Here is a 21,882-nt window from a genome sequence, read left to right as displayed (position 1 = left end):
TTCAGGACACATGACGCAGCCACCCATTTGCTGCAGCGCCGGGTTTTTAATGTGATAATGGTCATATCCATAGTTGTGATTTACCGCAACTTTTGGACAACGTCCGAGCTTGCACCGCATTAGTTATATGTCCTTGGGGGAGTTAAATCGCATTTTGACATGTGGGCGTAACTTTATGGACAGGAGAAAGTGATTGGCCAATTTCCCTCCCTCCTCTGGCTGCCTCGTTCCTTCCCGCTGTTTTCATGTTGATGGAGCTTTAAAATTAAAACAAAGAGGGGGGAATGGGCAGCGAGAGGGAGGAGATGTGTTCAGTCCCCCTCTAGCATCCCTCTGCTGCCTCATTCCTTTCCGCCCTCAGTTTTCCTCTTCTATGAATCTGCAGAGCTCTGCATATAAAATTTATAGCTTCGCTCATCTTTACTCCATAGCATCGTATGTGCACATTAATAACTACACTACAAAAGAAAACCAGGAGATAAATCGCTGTTGCTGATACAAGTGTGACGTTTTTGTGTAGATTCGAACCTACGGAAATTCGGGTTTATATTCAATGAGGAGCAATCCTGTTGTTGTATAGATGGGGGCCTGGTCTAACAACTTAAGAGCAACCCTGCTGGATCACACCATCTAGTGACTAGTCCAATATTCTGCTTACCTCAGTAACTACCCATCTGCCTTTGGGAAGCCCACAAGCAGGTTCAGAAAGGGAAGAGGCCCTTTCCGATCGTGGCTCCTAGGCTACTGGTCATGAGAGGCAATCCTGCCTCTGATATCTGGAGGTTGCATTTTAGCCATTCCGGTAAATAGCCACTGAGTGCGATTAAACCTTCATGACTAGGTTTAATCGCACTCTAAAGTCATCTAAGCTAGTGGCCGTTACCATCCCCTGAGGCAGAAATGACATAAATTAATCACATGCTGTGTGTAGAACTACTTCTTTTCACCTGCTCTGAATTTCCTGCCAGATGACCCTGAAATCTGGCATTATAAGGGAAAAAACCCTGGATTCTCTTTCTCCACACCATGTATAATTGTATACGCTTCTATCATGACTGCCCCCCATCCCTCTTTCGCTACCTTTTTTTCTCAACCAAGCAGTACTAATCATAATCTTTCCTCATAGGGAAGGCACTTCAGCTACCTGACCACTTTGGTTGCCTTTTGGGACACCTATCCATATATATGTCAAGTGACGAGAACTGTACACAGTATTCCATGTGTGGCTACACCACAAATTTGTATAATGGCATTAGGATACTGGCAGTTTTATTTTCAATGCCTTTCTAGGCATCTTTCTTGCTGCTATTGGAAACAAGGGGACCTTTGGCCTGTTCAGCCTTATGTTCCTGTGGCAAGGAAACTGAAGACAGGGAGAGTTATGCAGACAGGCATGTGCATCCAAGTGATTCTCAATCTGAACTGGCTAAAATACTAAACGAATTCAAAGCAAAATTGTGATGCTCCCCACAGCTCGTATGTTTGGCTTTTCTGTAGTAAAAGAGCTGAAATCATTTAGGATTTTCTGTGGATGCACAGTTGGTACATCTTTTTAGTCAAGCTCAGTAACTTATTTTTCTTTCCTGTGCTTAAGTTATCTCTTCACTAATAAATATGGGTAATTAGACTTGGCATTTTGTACAGGGAGAGGCAAACAAAACCTTGAGACAATTCACTAGGTTTCTATAGTTAAGGTTGGGGAGCAGAATATTCAGTTACCCCTACAAAAGCGAGAGATGATGATTCAGCCCTATAGATGGAACAATTCCATTTTCTTAAACTAGGAGCTCCATCACGCTTACTTTTTTCCCCTGGTTTGCATCCGCAATTTTCACCTCCATTTCATTAGTGTGTTAAGTGCTGGTCACTTTCACATGAGTTGCGCTATTTCGCCTTGTTTACCTTTTCACCTGCACCCGCTCGTGCTTCCTGGTATTGCCACTTCACTTGCCCACCCACCCCTTTTCCTTGCCCCTCTAGTTCATTGGTTCTTGTGGTTGATGGACACTGTAATGGACGTGGGCGCCTTCCCCTCCCCTCTGGTTTTGTTCTTTACTGTTTTAAGGATTTAGCGTTTGATCGATTAGGTGCCCTTACGCCAAACAACCAGAGAAGTTAGCACAATAAAAAAAATATATCTCCCAGTTTTTCAGTACAATTTATGGGGGGAAAGGGGGAGGTTGCAGGAAAGAGAGAACTGGAGAAGTTTACTGTTTTGCAAAGAGAAAGAGGGAAAGAGAGTGTGGTTGTTTATTCTGTTTAGGAAGATGATCCAGAGTTGGGAAGCCGAGGGATCAGCCTTGTGAAACTGGGAGCCGACAGGAGAACCTCTCTCTCTCTCTCTCTCACACACACACATGCCAACACATTTTCCCGGACAAAGAGTAGATCATGCTAATCTTGCACAATGACAGAATCAGGCAGCCTGAGACACCAGCCAAGCCTTTCCGGGAAAATGATCCCAAGAGGCAGCGGCCGTTAGAGGGCTGGAAGGAATAGTGGGGCTGGCAGCTCCTTCCATGGGACTCTGTGGGAGACCCCGCGCCAGGATCTGCTGAGATGAAAAGGAACAGGGACGATCTTCCGATTGTCCTTCTTGTTGCTTGCAGTGTTGTCCTACAGAGTGTGTGTGGCTAAACTTGAGATTGACCACCAGAGGCGTCACATGGTGGTCAAAGGGGATCTAATTGATTCGAGACTTCTCATTCCAGCTCACAGATCCCACTGATCGGCGGGAGGGGGGCAGCACTGAGAGGGGTGGAAGGAAAAGACCTTGTGGTACCTGGTTTCCTGAGGTCCTTTCCTCACTCGCCAAATCCCGCAGCAGGCAGCCAATCCCAGGGAATCTTTTATTTCCCAAATCCTTTCTCTCCCCAACCCCCGGACCATACATCGCACTGCTCAGGCATGCCCTCCTCTTTCATCAGCGAGACCAGCCTTCAACGCAGGCACCCCCAAGAAGAGAGCTTCTGCAACATAGCACAAGTATGGCAATACACGTGGATGGAAGTGCGGTTTTATCCTGCGAGGAGAAAATAATATCACACTTTCCCTGTCCTAGGAAAAGACAGAAAATGGAGAGGAAGAGGAGAGATGACTGCAGGACAGGGATGATGTCATATGAGTGTCGCGGGGCAAAAACGTAAACGAGGCAGGACAATAGTGCAATAAAATTCTGGTGTGATGGAGCTCTAGATTAGCCAACTTCTGAACTAACACCCATCTTCTTGCATTGACAGCCTTAAAAACCTGTTCTCCCAACACATTTTTTTTAAAAAAAATGTACACGAAAGTTGGCTGAACTTTGCATGCACCCAACAATATCTGAACAATCTTACTGGCAGAATGGAAAAGACAACATCTGCTCCGCTAATGCCACCTGAAGCGAGACAAAGACAATGCAGGCAATAGCTTGCATTGAAAGTAGTGCAGGGGGGTGTCGGGGGGGGATATTCCTGCTCCCCAGTCCTGGAATGGAAGGAAATGCGATTTCCTGCATCATTTAGTCATTACTAGGAATAGGAAAAAAGGTGGTAGAAGGAGAGTCTATGGGCTCACCTACATGAAGCAGGATATTACACTATGAAAGTGGTATGAAAGCAGTATATGTGTCAATGGGCCCCAAGACTTGTCAGTACTCTTCAGTACCGCTATGTGTGGTACTGCCTTTTATATACCACTTTCGTAGTGGAATATCCTGCTTGGTGGAGATGAGCCCTATGTGTTGCAGGAAACATTGTGCTTTCTTGGAAGATTCCACTCACAGGGACCAAGCTATGAAGTGAAAGAGGCAAAAGGCAGGTGTGCCAAAAGATAGAGTGAAGGACTGATTGACAGCAGGGGCTAGTAACGATGGGTTGAGCTGGTGTTATAAGAACCATTATTTTATTATTTATCATATGACTACTTGGTCTGAATGTTACGGTCCATGAATAAGTTTTAATTACTTGTGTTCTGGTCTGGGCGGATTCTAATGGTCGCATATCCCACCCCACATCACACCATCAAAGATATAAAAAGGAGAGTCTTACTGCTGTCTGTCCATGAGCTGGTGACAGCAGCGGTTAGTTTTGGAGGCTATTAGGGAAATTTGGATTCAGTGGACCAGCTGAGTGACTTAAAGCTCCATCCGACAAGCATTTTATTAAATGCTCGTTACTTGGCACTCATGGAGTTTGCTCAGGTCTCTCACGTGACGGCGTCTGCCTCCCGCGCCCCTTCCGGCCTTCCTTGCGCGACCAAAAAACCTCTCATTAAGTCCAATGTTTTTTTAAACTCAGAATCGCTGCTCTCTCCTGCTGTGTGCAGGAGAAGCAGCGCCATTAGAACAGTGGACTCAATGGGCCTCGGGCTCATTCTGTACTTCCTCTTTTGAAATGAGGAAGTAACTGAGGAACGAAAACTCGGGCGGAGAAACGATGGTAGGGAGCGTGTTAACCCCCAGTGTGATAGAGCTTTTACTCAGTGACCACTAGAGGCAAGGGCCTTGCAGGGGATCCCTGGCTATGTCCCCAGATATGTCCCAGCAGATTTTGCTTGTGCTGCATTCTCTCTCCAGCACCCGCACCACCCATGGGACTGAATGCCAGCCATTTGTTTATATAGGGTGAAAGTAAAGGCAAGGATATTGCTCCCTCCCCTGTTTATCAACACAGAGTCCGAGATGAGGTTTTGTACCTTCTCCAGTGCATCTCCCAGCTGCAGCCCATTTGCTGTATTCCACAGAACTCAATGGGAGCCATGGAGAAACGTAGATTACCCTGCACAGCCCCACCATAACTTCCATTTTTCTCCTTAGTTTTCTGCCTTTCTATGTGCAGGTTTTTCAAAGGCACAATTCCCACCCGCAAGCTCAAATGCTGATGAAGTTCTGCTCTAACACAATCCAATACCTTTTTATACGGCAGCATATACTTACATTCAAAGCATTCTTAGCAGCTTCTGCTTCTGAGCGACTGTCGAAACTAACGAAGCCCACAGGCTGGAAGAAGAGAGTAAAGGAAGTGTTGGAGTGTTTTAAAGGACTGCAACATAGTTCAGGGATAGGAATAAATACACACCTCAACAATCAAAGTTGTACATTACTACAACATTCACTTTAATCCACCAATGTAGCAGGTTAATCAGATAAAGCACGGGTGACAGCCAATTTTAAATGGTGGACTTGGACGTTCAAGCACACTTATTTTTTGAGGTGATATTGTTTCTGGTGTATTAGAAGGAAAGGATAATAAACACATTAAAGTTGTCTGTTCATTCTAGTACTGTGTGTTAGCTTTTGCTTATTAGAGTCTTTTTATCCTTTGTTCAATAATGCAAAAAAAAAGAAGAAGAAAAAAGTTCCTGTACCATACAACATGAGTTTATGCTTATCAAGCAACTTAAAAGTGTATAGCCAACCTTTTCGATGTTTTAGGAGATTGTATCTCCATTTCATCTAATAAAGTCCTAAAGCACTGCAAAACTGTGTCATTTGATGCAAACTTGGAAAATCACCTACCAATCAATCAAAAGCCAAAAAAAGAAGGAACCCCAAGAAGGAAGCCAAAAAAGCCAGAGGCATAGGGGCGGAAACGGAGATGTGGTTTATTAAAAATAATTACCAATGTGTTTCAGACCCTAAGATCTTTCCTCAGGGTAATTGAAGCAAAAGTGAGATATCAGTTCTCTTATGGACCCACAGTCTCCTATGCTAAGTAGAATCTCACTTCTAACGTAACCCTTACTACACCTTACTCACAGTGACTGTAAAACACAAGTAATCTGGCAAGGTTATAAAATCAAATATATGCCCCCATGTCCTAAGAGTAAAATCAGAAACTATATAATAAAAAACAAAATCCTTCTCTTCCAATGCATTTGCATTTGAAAAGACTGATGAAAATGCTGATACACATGGGACTTTTTTAAAAAAAACATTTCTTACCCGCCTCTCCATTTTGATTGAGGTGGGGAACAAGCAATACATGATAAAATACATAAAACTGAATTAAAACATAATATACATTGTTAAAAACATCCTAAAAAACATTCTAAAAACATCTTAAAATTCCACTGGATAGGCCTGCCAGAAGAGATCAGTCTTTACAGTTTTCTTGAATGCTAGTAGACTGTTAAGTTCACGAGTCTCCTCCGGCAGGCTATTCCACAGTCTGGGAGCAGCAGAAGAGAAGGTCCTCTGGGTAACAGTTGTTAATCTAGTTTTTGCTAGCTGAAGTAGATTTTTCCCAGAGGACCTGAATGTGCGGGGCAGATTGTACAGGAGAAGGCGATCCTGCAGGTAGCTTAGACCCAAACCATGTAGAGCTTTAAAGGCGATAAGCAACACTTTATACTTTGCTCGGAAACTAATTGGCAGCCAGTGAAGAGATTTTAAAACTGCTATAATGTGGTCACCCCTAGGTGTACCGGTGACCAGCCTGGCTGCCATATTTTGAACTAGTTGAAGTTTCTAGACTAGGCACAAAGGTAGCTCTATGTAGAGCTTGAAGTTACCAGCGCGTGCACTACCGACTTGCTCTTACCATGATTTGACTTCTTGGAGGTTTCATGGAATCATAGAATTGAAGGGACCTCAGAGATAATCTAGTCCAACCCCTTGCTCAATGCAGGCTCTGCACTGCAGGGTGCAGCGGCAGCATTCCTAAGAGATGGCCACCCAACCTTCACTTAGACACCTCCAGTGAAGGAGAACCCACCACCTCCTGGGGCAGCCTGATCCACTGCTGGAAAGCTCTGACCGTTAGGAAGTCTCTCCTAATGTTTAACCAAAATCTGCTTCCCTGCAATTTCTACCTGTTGGTTCTAGTCCTGGGAACTCTGAAGGATATGCGCACAGTAGATGCTGGGGGAGGGGTTCCTGCCTAAAACATTCCTCAGCTATAGAAGTTTTTTTGAACGGGGTCTCTACTCAGGCACAGAGCCTATACGTGTGGTGCACAGAGACCATAAAGAAGAACCTTGTATTACTGTACAATATTTCTGAAACTCTTCGCTGAACTCCATATAAACACAAATAATTTCTCCTGACCCACTCACTGGTTGGTAGAGATGATTCTAGACCAGGGGAAAGCAATGCAGTGCATGTAGGCACCAATGCGCTCATGGACACTTTACTTGGTGCTCACTGAGACACACAATTTAATTTTTAAATTTTTTTACTGGCAGCTGGGGTTGCTTCAAAACTAAGAGGGAGCCTCTAGCTGCTGCCATCTGAATTTCCCATAAATGTGTTTGGGTAAGTTATTTTGTGATTTGCCATGCTCACCCATGGCAGCCATTTTAAGGTTCTGCCTAGGACACTTCCTCAAATTTCCAAATGCGCACATGGGCCCAAAGGGGTGCCTTCTCCCGATCTAAACTGAATAACGTCAGAGAACCGCTGGTGTTTAAAATCTTGTGCCAAAATTTCATACCAGCTCTGTTGTTTATAATTTCTCACTCTATAAATATAAACTGTTAAGGCTTATACTAAAGTTTTCACTGCATATAAGGCTTACCTGCTTAGATGTGAGTTTAATAAGAGAGCCTTCATAACCCTGGAGAAAGAAAGAAAATACATTCTGGGCAAGATAAAATTTAAGAATACTGCTACATAAATAAATGTGAATATAAAAAACAGCTAAATAGTATTTTTTTCCTTGAGTGGTTCAGAAACAACAAACTTAAAAGAAAGAAAAAAACAATGGTAGGAATGACAGCTTTGACTATATTAGATCAGAAGTGAAAAAAGATACATCATTAGTTAAGAAAATCTCACTAAAGCACAATATGAAGCAATATTTCAATGACACCCACAAGATTGAACAAGGTATTTTCCAATACACGTTTCAAGTATTAGAAATGTTTAGTAGTTGAGGCAAATACACTTCACCTGTGGTGACGTTGTCAGGTAGTGAAATACTGTTTGAGGTAATAAACATATTAATGGAAATAATAGGAATTACTTTTCGGGGGGGTGGGGGGAATCCAGATTGGGACCATAGCATAGAGATACTTTTAAGATCTGGATTGGAGGCCCTGAACCTGGTCTACGGTAAAAACAAAAAAAAGGCACAGCTTCTAGATACAAATTTAGAATAATGTCTGTTTTGGAGCTGCATATTGATTTTTCCTTATTCCCGACCCACATTTTTCTTGCCCTCAGTTTCCCTTTGCTGTGCAATGGGAACTGTTGCTAGAACAGAAAAATGTGGGTCCAGGGGAGTATGCCTATATCATTAAATGGATCCCCCTCCAAATCTGAGGATATTATCATACCCATAATCCTCCCACCCTACCCCAACACACACATACACAAAGAGAGAGAGAGAGAGAGAGAGAGGCCTTAGCTAGACCTAAGGATTATCCCAGGCAAATGGAGGGATTGTCCCTGTCTGCTCCCGGGATCCCCTGTGTGTCATTTGGATGACAGGGATGATCCTGGGATATAGGCCTGGTCTAGCCATGGCCAGAGAGAGAGAGAGAGAGAAGACTTTGCAGGCATGATGTGAAAGTTCACAAGTTCATCTACAGATTCCAAAGACTGCTGGGTAAATTCCCCACTGTGCTTGGCAGTCGTGGTCTTAAATTTCATGTGCCCAGTTTCCACTTGCGTAATGGGTTTCTGCTGTGGAGTCAAAAGGCTGCTTTTCTGTGTTGCTCTGAGGATATCACACCTCACACACAAATACCGCCCGCCCTGTCCAATCCCCCCCATCGCCCCTGGGCCACTCTTACCCCCTGATGTCCCCCGGCCCCAATCTCTCCCCCCCCCCCGGCCCCAATCTCCCTTCCCCCCCCCCCGCAATTTCCCCCCTGGCCCCGATCTCCCTCCCTCCCCCACAATTTCCCCCCCTGGGCTGATGGGCACAGTGCAGCTTCTCCCGGCTACTCACGAGTAAGCTGCGTAGCTGGGAAAAGCTGCGGAACTGGCTAGACCTTCCGCAGCCCCGGGCTCAGCCCGGGGCTGCAGAAATACCGGGCCATAACCGGTGCCGGTTATCCCAGGGCAAGGGAGAATTTAGCCCGGGCTAAACCCTCCTCTAGCAACAGCCTCAGATTCTCCTCACAGCTGGCTTTGCCTCGCCTTCCTTATCCTTCAGCCTTGCTTGCTCCCTTGCTCCAATTCCTTGGGATACTTCCCTCTGCTTCCAAAATATACTGTTTCAGACAGTAACTTTATTGTTTATTCTTTGCCTTTGTAGGACACAATTATTCCTCACCTGTTTCTTTCAGGCCCCTTGAGAGCATGGCAAGCTTTACCCCTTTCTTTAATAGAAGGTGTGTTTGCTAGCTATGCAAATAAGTCTGAGATCAGGCGGACAACAGAATAATAGCTAATGTTGTAAAGGTACTGACGGCTTCTTAAAACGATAGAAAGCAGTGCTAAGTTCTGTATACAGAAAGAATGTCGGGGCTCCCAAGAAACAGAAATAAAAATGTTTAGATTTATCCTCTGAGGAGGTATTAAATTGTTAAGGTATGTTTACATCAGGGGTGGACAGGAAGTAGATATCCAATGTTTTAGACGACAACTTCCAGCATACCTGACTACTACAGGCTATGCTGGCAGAGGCTTCTGGAATTGAAGTCCAAAACTTCTGGAGATCTACCTTCTGCCTATACCTGAATTTTACATGACATAGAAATCTCAAATTTAGTACATGTGTACTCCAAGACATCCAGGCTACTATAATAATCTGAAAATGACATACGTACACATCTTACTTTCAAAATATGGGGATATACAAAAGCACTTGTACATCAAAGTGTGAAAAGGGAACATTTCTCCTCAAAGGTAGGGGTGTGTGTGGTGGAGGGAAGAGGTGTTTACTTAACATTAGCTGGAAAGATTTAGTCCTGTCGACACATACGCCAAAACATTATATTAACTAAGGAAGTATGAAGATGGGACATTTACCCATCTAGCTGCTAAACTTGGGACATGAAGATTATCTCTTGGGACATGAAGATCGTTATTTCAGCACAGAACAAACCAAACTGGACATATGATAGGAACACTGGACTGTGAGAGTTCTGTTGCCATTTGAAGACGGGAGACTTCAAATAGTAACAAGAAATATCCATAAGTGCATGTGGAACATACAACACATAACTCATGAATCTCCTGAATCCTACCCCAAATCTATATCATTAGAGGTTATAAACTTGTAATCCTGATCACACCACTAAGCTATTTATAATCATTCTCTTCTAGGGCTCACGGCCAACTGTTGGTTCATGGGAAAGTCCTCCTAGCCAAGTTTTTATTTGAAATATTATGATAGACTGAATCTCAATGTTTTTAAAAATCCAAATACTGAGAATATCTTCTGAATTTCTGTCTGCCTCTCCAGAAGACTCAATCACACATTACTGTGGCAATGTCCCATTTATAACAGTAACGTGAACCACAAACATTCATATAAATAAGCACATTGGCAGAACAGTCCCAGCATTTTTTCAGGAGTTGACAGTAGAAGTAGAGTACCTTGAAAGGTCTGAACAAGAGATAGAGCTCCCGGGGTTTGATGTCCAGAGGAAGGCCACTGACAAAAAGTGTTCGTACCTTTAAGAAAAGAAAAGAAAAAAGCCACCGGTCAAAAAAAATGAACAACATTTTGAGATTTTTTTTTAAAAACAACAACAACACCCAGCCCCAAGCTAGTTTCTTCAGCCTTGAAAGATGTCCTGAAACGTTACTAGCCCACCTGCCCACACATCTGTGTGAAAGCCCATTTGTAACAAGTCAACACCCTAGGCCTTTGTTAGACCTACCTTAAAATCCACGCTGGACAAGGGGAGAGCCCACGATGCAACTATTGCGGGATCTCGCCCTTGTTTACACGCAAGGCACGACAAGCTCACGAAGAGCCGTCGCGTCCGCCATTTTTTTTCTTTTCTTAAAGGGGCTGGATGTGCACAAATGCTCGTGCGCTTAAGTAAGTAAATTCTCCCCGCTCCCCCACCCTGCCCCCGATGGGCACAGCACTCCTCACAGCTACGCCTGAGTAATTGCGTGGAGCTGGGAAAAGCGGCAGAACAGGCTACACACTTGCGGTCTCGGGCTCAGCCCGAGACCGCGGGAAAAATCAGGCTAGAAGGGGTAGGCTATATCCCAGGGCCAGGGAGGGTTGATCCCTCCCTGAGCCCGGGATCCCCTGTGCTTCATCTGGACGCACAGGGGCAATCCCAGGTGTCAGCCCAGGATATAGCTTGGTCTAGCAATGGCCCTAGTTTAGTGGGAGGGGGGAGACTTGAACTCTTCCAATTTGTAAAGGTTTCCCCTATGTGATTGCAAGTGCTTCTTATTCTCCATAGGTGACCTTCCTCCTTTCTAAAACAAACTATTGAACGCCAACATTTCATTTTACGTGCCAATTAAATGGCTGATTCGAATACCCAATAGCTTATGGGTTAATTTTGGCTGTGATGGAACAACGTCAGAAACTACTATGTTGGTATTAAAGGGATGTATTTCTTGCATTGCACGCAGATAATGCTGGTACAAACAGGTGCAATAACTGTCTAACAGAACAATCCTATACTCTCTGGGAGAGGGCCCCAGGGACCACAAGATCTGGCAGATCCCCCCTCCTGAGGCCGCAGACAATGCTACGACTTTGGGAGGGGGAATCCAAGATTGAATCATTCCCTCACGCCCACACAGGTGCCGTGGAAAGCATCACAGCTGCTCTTCCGAGGTCACAACAGCAACGTAGAAGAGCACAACGAGAGGAAAAGGAGGGCTGGATCAGGATCTACAGGATCCTACATCCTCTCTATTGGCTGTGCCACCCACAGCAAGAAAGTTAGCTAGACAAGACAGGTGGGGGAAGTTAGCTAGACAAGCCTGTCTTATTCCAGCTGGCAAGGCCTAAAACAGACAGTCCTCTGCCTATCAAGTGACAATCTCTTAGGATTGCACTCTAAGCCTTCATGTTACACCACAGGGATGATTTCAAGCTTTTCTCAACAGCCATTTAGCCAGAAAGAAAGAGAAGTTTACCAATTAAAGCAGCATCAATTCTCCAGTTTAAAACAGCCGACTTAAAAACAATTTACAGAAGTTGGCTTCTTGACAATTCCATATGAAGTCATGCAGGCACTAGAAATCCATTGCACCCAGAGCAATGGGAAGTGTTTTACCAATGTCTATATGTCCATATAAAGATATTTAATAAAGCTATGCATGAAGAAAGCCTGCTGCAATCATGTACAATGCACTCTATTCAGAAATGGCCTTCTACTCAGTGCGTCTTTAGGGACATCTACCATACAAACTACTCCGTAGTTTAAGAACATCTGAACAGGCCCTGCTCCAGGTATCTGCAATGGCAGGTTTATAGGCTCCCAGGACTGTTGCATGTTCTCTCCAGAGAGACTTACCAGATTACATTTTTCTGACGGAACCATCAGGCTTTTACTATATAATTACTTGTAAACTTAACAGATATGTAAACAGCTCCAAAAGGAGCTTTCAGAGGCAACAGAACCAGAGTCTCTTGACTCATGTTGGGCCCTCCTGAAAGAAGTTGCATGCACTCTTGAGGTCTCATCTTTTTACCCCATTTAATGTTTCTGTATTATTTGCAGAGCTGAGTAACTAGATTTCCTCTGGCTTTAGAAATATTAAGAAACTATTTTAAACTAGCATTTCATAGGACATTTATTTTTATCATTGTTTTTGCTGCATGCTACCTTGAGCACTACTTTAGTCACAGAAGTTTCATACATTTTATAAATAAATACTGAGAATTTCATAAACCAAGACACAGTGTTTTGCAATGTTTTTACAATATCATTCACACAAAGGATCTGCTGCTGTTTTAAGAAAGAAGTTGACAGTCAAAAGAGTCCTCTGTTTAGGCCTCTGTCATCACAAAGTACTCCCAGCTCTTTTTTCTGGTGTTATGATTTCCTTAGTTTGCAACAGAGCCTTGAAATCTACTGTTCAATCTCCCTTAAGTTAGGAATGCAAGTTTGTTCCAGACTCATAAAGGGCTGCTCGCATTCAACTACGCAAGATAAAATGCCCAACTGTTTGTCTACCCTCTACTTCACCAAACCAAACATTATTTTTTGCAGTATGCCAGAAGTCCTCCAGCATGCGTGTAGATCAACTCCAAAATAAAGTGCTTATTTTAGAGTTGCTCTACACGTTACATGGGATGTTTCGGCATGGCTAGTGCTATTTCCCATTAGAGATACGTGCTTATTTCAAACTGTATTTGGGAAGTGCATAAGACAAGCCATACATTCTATTTGCACAGTGGCCTACTAGATGTCTATGAGAAGTCCTCACATGAGCACTGTAAAGGTTGACCAAGGGCCTTGCTAGACCAGGGGTTAGCACGGTGCGAGGCCCATGCTCGTCCCTGTGCATCCAAATGATGCACAGGGGATCCCAGCCTTAGCCAGGGCTCGAGCCGCCCCGGCACCGTGCTAACCGGAACCGCTTGTAACGCGGTTCTTCCCGCAGTCCCGGCCTGAGGTCGGGCTGAGGCCAGGACCGAGGGCGTGTGGACCGTTCCGCCGCTTTTCCCGGCTATTGCACTTGCGCGAGTAGCGGGGAAAAGTGGTGGATGGGTTGCAGCGCTCCCGTCCCCCGATTCGCCATGACCTCCCCCGTCCCTCGATTCTCCCCCACAACCTCCCCTGGCCTCCGATCCCCCCCATCCCCACCTGCTGTGTCCCGCTGCTGTCACCGCCACCATCGCTGTCCCCAGCCGGCGTTTCTTGTTGTCGCCATGTCCAGCCTGTGATGCGTGCTGGCGACATGGCCAGGGGAGGTCGTGGGGGAATCGGAGGACGGGAGACCCTATTTTTTTTAAAAAAAATTACCTGGTCATTGGTGCGCTCCTGTGCACGCAGCCGCTTTAAGGGAAAAAAATGGCGGACGCGACGGGGCTTCTCTCGGCCCCGTCGTGCCTCAGGTGTAGACAGGGCCTACAGGCTGCGCTACTTCAAGCGCGGCCTGGCCCCTCCTCACCGCCGGATTCGGCAGTAGGTCTAGCAAGGCCCCAAGTCTTTCTGTGACCTGTACCACCGGATTTAATACGGACCCAGACAAAGACAAAAAGGGCTCACAAATTGTGAGGTAGAAGACTTTATTAAGACTAAAAGTAGGGTAGATACATGGGAAGAATAACTAAAAGTAACTTGAAACATGCATAGCATAAAAACCCAGTAACGGATCAAACAATAACGTCTTAACTGTGACTATTCATCATAAGCAGCGCCTTGCGCCCCACCCCCAACTATGGTTCTTTCTACATCCTTTGGCAAAGACAAGACAAGGAGTTTGGGGCAGGTCCCCAACTACATCCTTTTTCTCCTGTTTCGTCTCACCCTCCCCCCTCCTTCCTCGGCCTTGGCCTATTACCTTCATCTCACACCTCCTTTGGCCTCTGAGATGACTCACAGCATTGAAGTAGATAAGAAGCGTTTTCCTGGCGCCAAGGCTCTTTGTCATTTAGAATTTCTGCATAATAATCCCAAACTAAAACTACCCTTTCCCAACTACATCACCCATTTATCCTCTGCCCAGCACAGTCTATCTGCTCTCCTTCACCAGCACAACTACAGCACCCTCCTGCTTATGTTCCCAGCACCAGTCAAGTTTTTGATTCAGCCAATTACTCCACATACATAATCCCACCATGTTTCATAAAAAGAGAGGGATTGACAACAGCTACCCTTTAGTAACAGACCCCAGGGTGAGAAGGAACTTGCCCTTCCATTCCCTACCACTCAGCCTTCCTTGTTAGGTGGACAGCCACATTTGGGGGCAGGGGGAAGCACACAGCACCAGCCAATTCCCACCCCACCCCCCACACTGGTGGAAAGCATGTGAAGGCCAGGCCAGGGGAAGGGAAAGGGAAAGGCAGTGACCCTCACTCTACCTCCATGCAGAGAGTATAACTTACTTAATGCTCTATGTAAAGCTCACCCTTTTTTGAGAGATCCCCAGGAATACCAGATGCAAAAGTTTCACGTTGCCTATAGCTACAGTCCTCTTTCTCCAGTGATCCGTCCCTGTGTTCTGCTTCTTCATAAACTGAACTACTTTGGAAATGACAGTGAACTTGGCTTTGATGCTGGATTAGGTGTTTCTATTTAGATTCCAGGTTTAGGGAAGGGCAGAAAGAAAATAAATACTTCAGAGTGCGTTTGTTAACTCCTCCTTGAGGGTCCTGCCTTCTAGTCTTGTTCCTCTGGCCTTTAGATTTTCCTTCCTGTTGGACAACCAAGGGGAACTTTTTAACTGGTTGCTGTATAAAGGACTAACACTAAGTGATTGGAAACTAATTGTGGAAAGCAATTGGGAATTTTCTTATTTTTTTTTTTACTGGTTGCTGGGTTGATTTTTCTGCCCAGAAATTCTGAAAAGGCCCCATGCTGAGCTTCACACATAGAAAAAAATAAGAAAATCAGAAATTATTTATTATTTTATTTATTATTTATTTACAATTTTTATATACCGCTCCCCATTCAAAATTTCGGAGTGGTGTACAAGATAAAATGAAATAAAAACAGAATAAAACACTTTAAAATAGATTTTAAAAGAAGCAAAGTGAACTGTGGCTGGTCATGAAGGAAAGGCTAGGTAGCCGTACAGCCAACCCAATGGAGTGCATATCTATTCCTCTAGCGGTATTTTTCATCATTTGCCATTAAGTACTCAAGAAAAAAAGAAAGAAAAAATAGCCATTATGACTTTTATTTTATTTTTGCATTTATATCCCGCCTGTCTTCCTCCAGGGAACCCAAGGCGGCGTACTCCTCCTCTCCATTTTTATCCTCACAACAACAACCCTGTGAGGTGGGCTGGGCTGAGAGTCTGTGACTGGCCCAAAGTCACTCAGTGGGTTTCCATGGTCAAGTGGAGACTAGAACCCAGATCTCCCAACTCCCAGTCTGACACTATAGCCACTACACCACACTGGCTCCCATGATTATTAGTGAGTGCTTTAGAAGAGTAAAGGATAACTTAGGGTAGATATTTTTCAGATCACTTTAAGCACCCAATCCTGTTCTACTCATCATAATAAACGCAGAAAAAACAAACTCCTACTTACTGCAGGCGAACAAACATGTTTATGGTAGAGAACACAACTGAAACTGAAAAGCAGAGCAAAAGGAAGTCCAATGGCTATCTAACTCTAGCGCATAATACAAGTTTTAATATTTAACTTTTGTTAGTAGACACGCTGTTGTTGTTTTTCAGGATTGCTTAAGTCACTGTAAGGTGATTGTAATCATGAAAAATCCACTGTCAGTCAAAGTCTTGAGTGAGCAAACTTTTGGGGGCTGTTCCAAATGAGGCATTGGGTCTCTTCACACGAGCGAAATAAGGCACACTCATAGCTGGCCACTCACAGAAGTTTGTGGGTCCTTTTGACGATATTGTCAACCTCTTGCATGTCTTACCTGCCTTCTCCCGGTAATCCTGTTCTAAAACACACACACACCTGGATATCCCGATTCTTCTGAAAAATTGTGGGATTTCCTACCATATGCAGCTGAAGTTGATCGACAAAGCACCCACTAGAGGGCACTGTCTCATTCAAAGCTATGAGCACCAAGAGAAGAGGAAGTTTTCAATTACAGATCACATGGTCGCCCCTCTCCACCTGTGTAATGCAGCCCATTACAATTTCTTAAGAGAAGCAAGAAATAAAGCCCTAGTAGGGTAGCACAATTTCCCCTTAAACTAAAGAAGCCCTTTGTTATGCACTTGCCCTGCCTAATTCACTGGATTTTTTTGAGGGTCCTACTCTTAAATTGCTCCTGTTCTTAAGACATGCTATCATTCTTTAAATGTAGGTTGTCGTGGTTTATAATGTCACCATTTAAAATGACAATTTTCCTCAAAAAATGTGGATGGATGGTGGTGGTACGACTGCTTGGGGGGGGGGGGGAGCCCTGGTGCACCTATTTCCCCCACCCCGGCTACAGGTCTGTTACCACCAATCCAAAGTGAAGTAGAGAAAGGTTCCAGACCAGGAACCCACCTCAATGGAACTCTCATTCACTCTCATCAGGTGTTCTGAGAACTTTGCTTTTTGTCAGTTAGTTAAATCTGAGGATTCTGGAGTACAGTAAAGAACACGCAGAAAGCCAAGCTGATGGCCAGAGACAAAGGATTTTCTTGTTATTCTCCCAGAGAGTTGAAGACAGTTTGAAAGAGGAATTGCTGCTTGTGATGTGTATACTCATCCCACTTTTGCCATGGTAAAGACAGGTTTGGCAGCGTTTTGCACCTTTTTTCTCATTTTAGAAAGTCGGTTTGACCAAGGGCAAGAGAAATAAATGCATCTGTCTCCAGCTTTACAATCGCCACAACTCCTCTAACTCTGCGATAATCGAAATAAGCAAATAGTAGATCAAAACAGGCTTATTCAAAGAGGGGAACTCCAATAGACGATAAGGCCTTTACTTTTCATTTGGGAGCTTTCATCTTCTCTCCTTTCTCTACTAATTAAACAGGATATTTACTTTTAACTCAAGCCCACATTTCAGTCAGCGAACAGGTAGAGCACTTAAACTGAGTGACAAAAGTTCTCTTCTGACTTGACGTAATCCAAAGAACTGACCCAAGTTCTATTCTCTGTAAATAAATTATACAGTGCAAAGGTGAAATTCAAGCTCCATTGCACTTTAAAAGCAAAAATCTAATAGAGAGTTCAATGAAGGAACATCTAAGAAATATACAATCAGCAATTAAGGGCCCTATTTACACAGAAAACAGTCCTAAAACTATTTTTTCTGTCTAAACATGCATATGACTGCACTCTATAAGACCTTTTAGATGATGAAAAAACTGCACTCTTCACCCTTCCCAATCTTAATGCTATATTTGTGCAAATATTCTTATATTTAATAAATGTTCAAAGTGCCCTGCTAGATAAAATAAAGGAACCACCTAATCAAGCATTCTATTTCTAAAAAAGGTCAGCCATGTGCTTTTGCAAAGCTCAGAAACAAGGTATGAATTACAACAGGGAACCAGAAATCTAACAGTTTGAAACAATATTGATAAACATGGATGAAAAAGAAAAGGGACTGATATCGAAACTATATGCACTACTAATCTCAAAAGATATGAGATCACACCAAAGTCTACGTAAGATTTGGGAAACAGATTTGAATTTACAAATAGAAGAAGCACAATGGTGTGCTATCTGGGGTAAATTTCCATATAAGGTCTCCTCAACATGCTGTAAAGAGATATCCATAAAGTTAATACAAAAATGGTATCTAACTCCATTATGGCTAGCCCACGTGGATAAGAGCTCATCACCACTCTGTTGGTGAAAGTGTGGATTGGCTGGTTCATTTCAACACTTGTGGTGGGAATGTGCAGGAGTTGCTAACTTCTGGAAACAAGGTCTTTCATGAAATTTCTACTATACTTGGAGCAGAAGTTTATGCGATCCCGGAATTAGCCCTTTTGCACAGATTCAAAGATACCAATGAACTTTTACAAAAAAAGGCTTTAATAGGATTTTTGCTGATAGCAGCCAAATTATTAATAGCCAGATGCTGGAAAAACACAATAGGATTGATGATACAAAAATGGTATTATATAGTATGGGAACTTGCATTATCAGAAAAACTAACACAAAAAATGAGAGTGTCGAGGGGTACAGAAAAAAAGGGGAAACTTTCACTGCTGACTGGTGGGACTTCATTACATACACAAATCAAGATGATGCGACAATACAAGTCCCAGCTGCCTTTCAAAATTTGTGGTTTCAATGAAAAAAAAAAGTATATTGATAGCAAATTGAACTTACCTGTATGAGCTCAAAATTACTATTATTATTATTATTATTATTATTATTATTATTATTATTATTATGTATATTTCTTGCTGAAGTTGAAGAACATCATAACATCAAAATGTGTTATATCATGTACAGTTTGGTATATTTATCCATGAAGCTGTGTTAAAATTGTTTGTAAAATTGTTTTAATATTGAAAATCAATTAAAAAAGTTTTTTTTTAAAAAAAAGAAACAAGGCATGAAGGGAACATTGTTGGCTCCTAGCACTTGGTATCCAGGGGTATACTGCCTCTCTCTACTGAGGCTCCATTAGCTATTATGGAAGATAACTGAAATTAATAAATTCGTGGAGGTAAAGTCTTTAAAGAATTTCAAGTGGCTATCACCATATCTTGGAGCAGTGAGTTCCATAAGTTAATTATGCATTGTATGAAGAAATATGTATCATTTTTCTCTGCCTAGGATCTACATTTCCATTGTTTTTGCTGGTTTATACTAAACTGGAAAAACTGATGTGCAACTTCAAGATCTATAATCTTGAATCCCTATTTTCCCATGTTATATCAAGACACATGGATCAGAAGCCTACATGTACAACTGAAGGTATTAGCCCACAGGAATTAGCATGTCTTCACTGTCTCCAAGACACAGGTACGTCATTTCAAACTGCAACAAGAAGTATGCCAGCAACTGAAACACACCAGTAGACTATTTTTTTTCAATGAATGTTGTGCATTGTGGTATCTGAGCCCATCAGATCTTTTCAATTAGTGAAAGGAAGCTCAACAAAAAAAAATTTTTTTTTAAGTTTTTCAAAGAATAACACCTTTTTGGACAAGCAAAAATACATTGTTTTTCTTGTTCTTTTTCTATCCTCCCTCCCACATCTCATATTCTATCTGGTATTCATGTAGTATTCTGGCCAAGAGCTAATTACCCTCTAGTATCATCCGCTAAACCTATCACTATGAAATTCCACAGGACTTTCTTAGCACTATGCTGTTTTCTAGAAAGCAAAGCATAAGGTTTCCTAGTCCTTAAGCGGTTGCCAAAAGTACAACAGGGAGAGAAAGAAAGACTTCAAATGGCATTTGGCCATTGCAATGACCATTTTTAAAAGTAAATTCTCCCTGTTTTCCGTTCTAACAGATCTTTAATTCACTGAAAAACTAAGAATTTGTCCGGCCTGCTTTGTACAGAGGATGGGTGCAGGTGTTGTCTAGAATTTTGCTTACTACATCATCAAGAAGCCTCATATATCACTTACTTATATGTTTAACTCTTAAGTGAATTAATTATATCCAAGAATAAAATCAAAACTAACACAATTTGGTTAAGTAAGCTAATGTTGGTAAACAAGCTTTGGGGACTTATTAAAAGAGACACTTCAGTTCAATGATTTACCCTAATTCCAAACAAGGCAGCTAATCTCTAAACTCTTGTCAATAATTAACAGCTGTCAGCAAGACTAAATAACCCAGCATGGGCTTAAAGCTGGCAAAAATCCAGAGGCAATTTCTCAGATTGGTCCAGAGGCTATATTCTCCTGAAGTTTGTACAATAATCAATTGAAAACCAGTAAAGACCTAGTTCCAATTATATCATAAAAACTCAAGAACAGAAGAGGAAATGTTTGCCTCATATGCAAATCTAAGATCAAAATCCCAGTACTAGTAAACTAGCGCACAGGTGTTTTTTTATCCATACTTTTTCAATTAACTTTTCAAAATTAGACATTTCTCTATTAAGGCAGGATGTCTTTTATTAGTATAAACTAATAAAAGCCAAAAGCCAAGCAGGACCTCTGAGGAAGATGTCTTCAGCCATGGTATAAGAGGTGCAATCAGCCATGTGTCAGGCTGTCTTAATTTGCTGGCCTGCTAGTCTACAAGCTTCAGTTTGAAACATCATAGCTAAGTTTTTGACGCCATCTGTAAGATATGTGTATGTATCTTTAAGAGGTCTGCAGTTGTCAGTCTCCAGGTCCTCTCTGAAGGCCTGGGCAGGGCATCTGTTTTATGCTTTTCTATGCGTGGGCCTTGGAGCAGACAGTCTGAGGTATGGCTTCTCTCAATCGTTTTAATAAAGGAAACTGTCGTGGAAGGAGCTTCAGAGTCATTGCTTGGCAGTCAAGGCCTAGGGTGAGCTGCAAACTGAGCAAGTAAGCTCACCCCTATGTTTTCTACACCTGAGGGACATCACACAAAGGAGGTCACTGCTTTTTCCCATAAGAATTGCTGGCAGGCTGCCATGCAGGCCTCACAGTTAGCAACTCGGAGGGATAATGCCACCAAGGACCAGGTCCTACTATCCATTGAGTCCAATTTCCTGCCCTCTGAATCTCCTGGGGCAGACTGGAGTCTTTGTTAGGTTTTAGACTGGGATGCTTCTATGATGACAGAATTTGGCATGGGATGCTTGAAGAATAAAGTACAATCCTTCTCTTGGACTCTGCAGGGGTTCTCAATTTTTCTGGAGGTGGGTGGGAGGATAGAAAGTTTTACCCATGATTGCTTAATGACATGGAGCAATGTAGGGAGCATCAGGATAAGCAACTAGTGGTGTACATAACCGTTTGTACTCTTTAAAATACAGGGCCTGTAACAGGAACCAGGGGGATCTTAATTTAATTAAGGGATTTGGCCATTCTGAGAATCTGCTTGGCTAGGGTCTGATGTCATCCAATGGAGATAAAGGGTTTGGTCATCCACCATGGCATCCGTTAGGATGTGGACGCCTGCACAGAGGAGATAAAGGATGAATGTGGACAACAGCTGTCTTGGGCAGATGAAGGGTCACTTCTTGGTAGTTGGGTGGGAGGAGGCAGGGAAGGTTGAGTGAGTTGTACTGCCGGTGGAGATTGCATAGTCCCTCAGGGTCCACAGGCTTCCTCAGGATCACCTCCTAGAAAAACTTAGGTGGAAGAAGTGTTGAAGGGCCACTCTCGAGCTGGGCTTGAGGAGGTGGAGGTTGTCAATATTGCAAGTACTGGTACTCCTGATACCAGGGACGGTTGCCCTGAAAAACTTTCCACGATGATATGTGTTTAAAAAAAAGTTGAGAAAGAGGTGGAGCCAGGTTTTTGCAGATGGAAGCCAAAGCAGTTTTA

General features: G+C 43.1%; 1 protein-coding gene across 3 annotated transcripts in view; it reads right to left on the bottom strand.

The window, feature by feature from the left end:
• Positions 1-21,882, bottom strand: part of RBPMS (RNA binding protein, mRNA processing factor) — a 105,369-nt gene that overhangs the window by 43,871 nt on the left and 39,616 nt on the right. For all 3 annotated transcript variants that reach the window (XM_063129046.1, XM_063129045.1, XM_063129047.1), the window contains exons 2-4: positions 10,472-10,549; positions 7,500-7,538; positions 4,919-4,981 (exon numbers count right to left, since the gene is read on the bottom strand). In XM_063129046.1, the coding sequence (XP_062985116.1) occupies positions 4,919-4,981; positions 7,500-7,538; positions 10,472-10,549 (180 nt within the window). The remainder of the gene's footprint in view (positions 1-4,918; positions 4,982-7,499; positions 7,539-10,471; positions 10,550-21,882) is intronic.

Source organism: Elgaria multicarinata, chromosome 6 (assembly GCF_023053635.1).
Source record: "Elgaria multicarinata webbii isolate HBS135686 ecotype San Diego chromosome 6, rElgMul1.1.pri, whole genome shotgun sequence".
Classification (NCBI taxonomy): Eukaryota; Metazoa; Chordata; class Lepidosauria; order Squamata; family Anguidae; genus Elgaria; species Elgaria multicarinata.
Note: the sequence above shows the minus strand (reverse complement) of the source record. Positions and strands in the feature narration are given on the sequence as shown.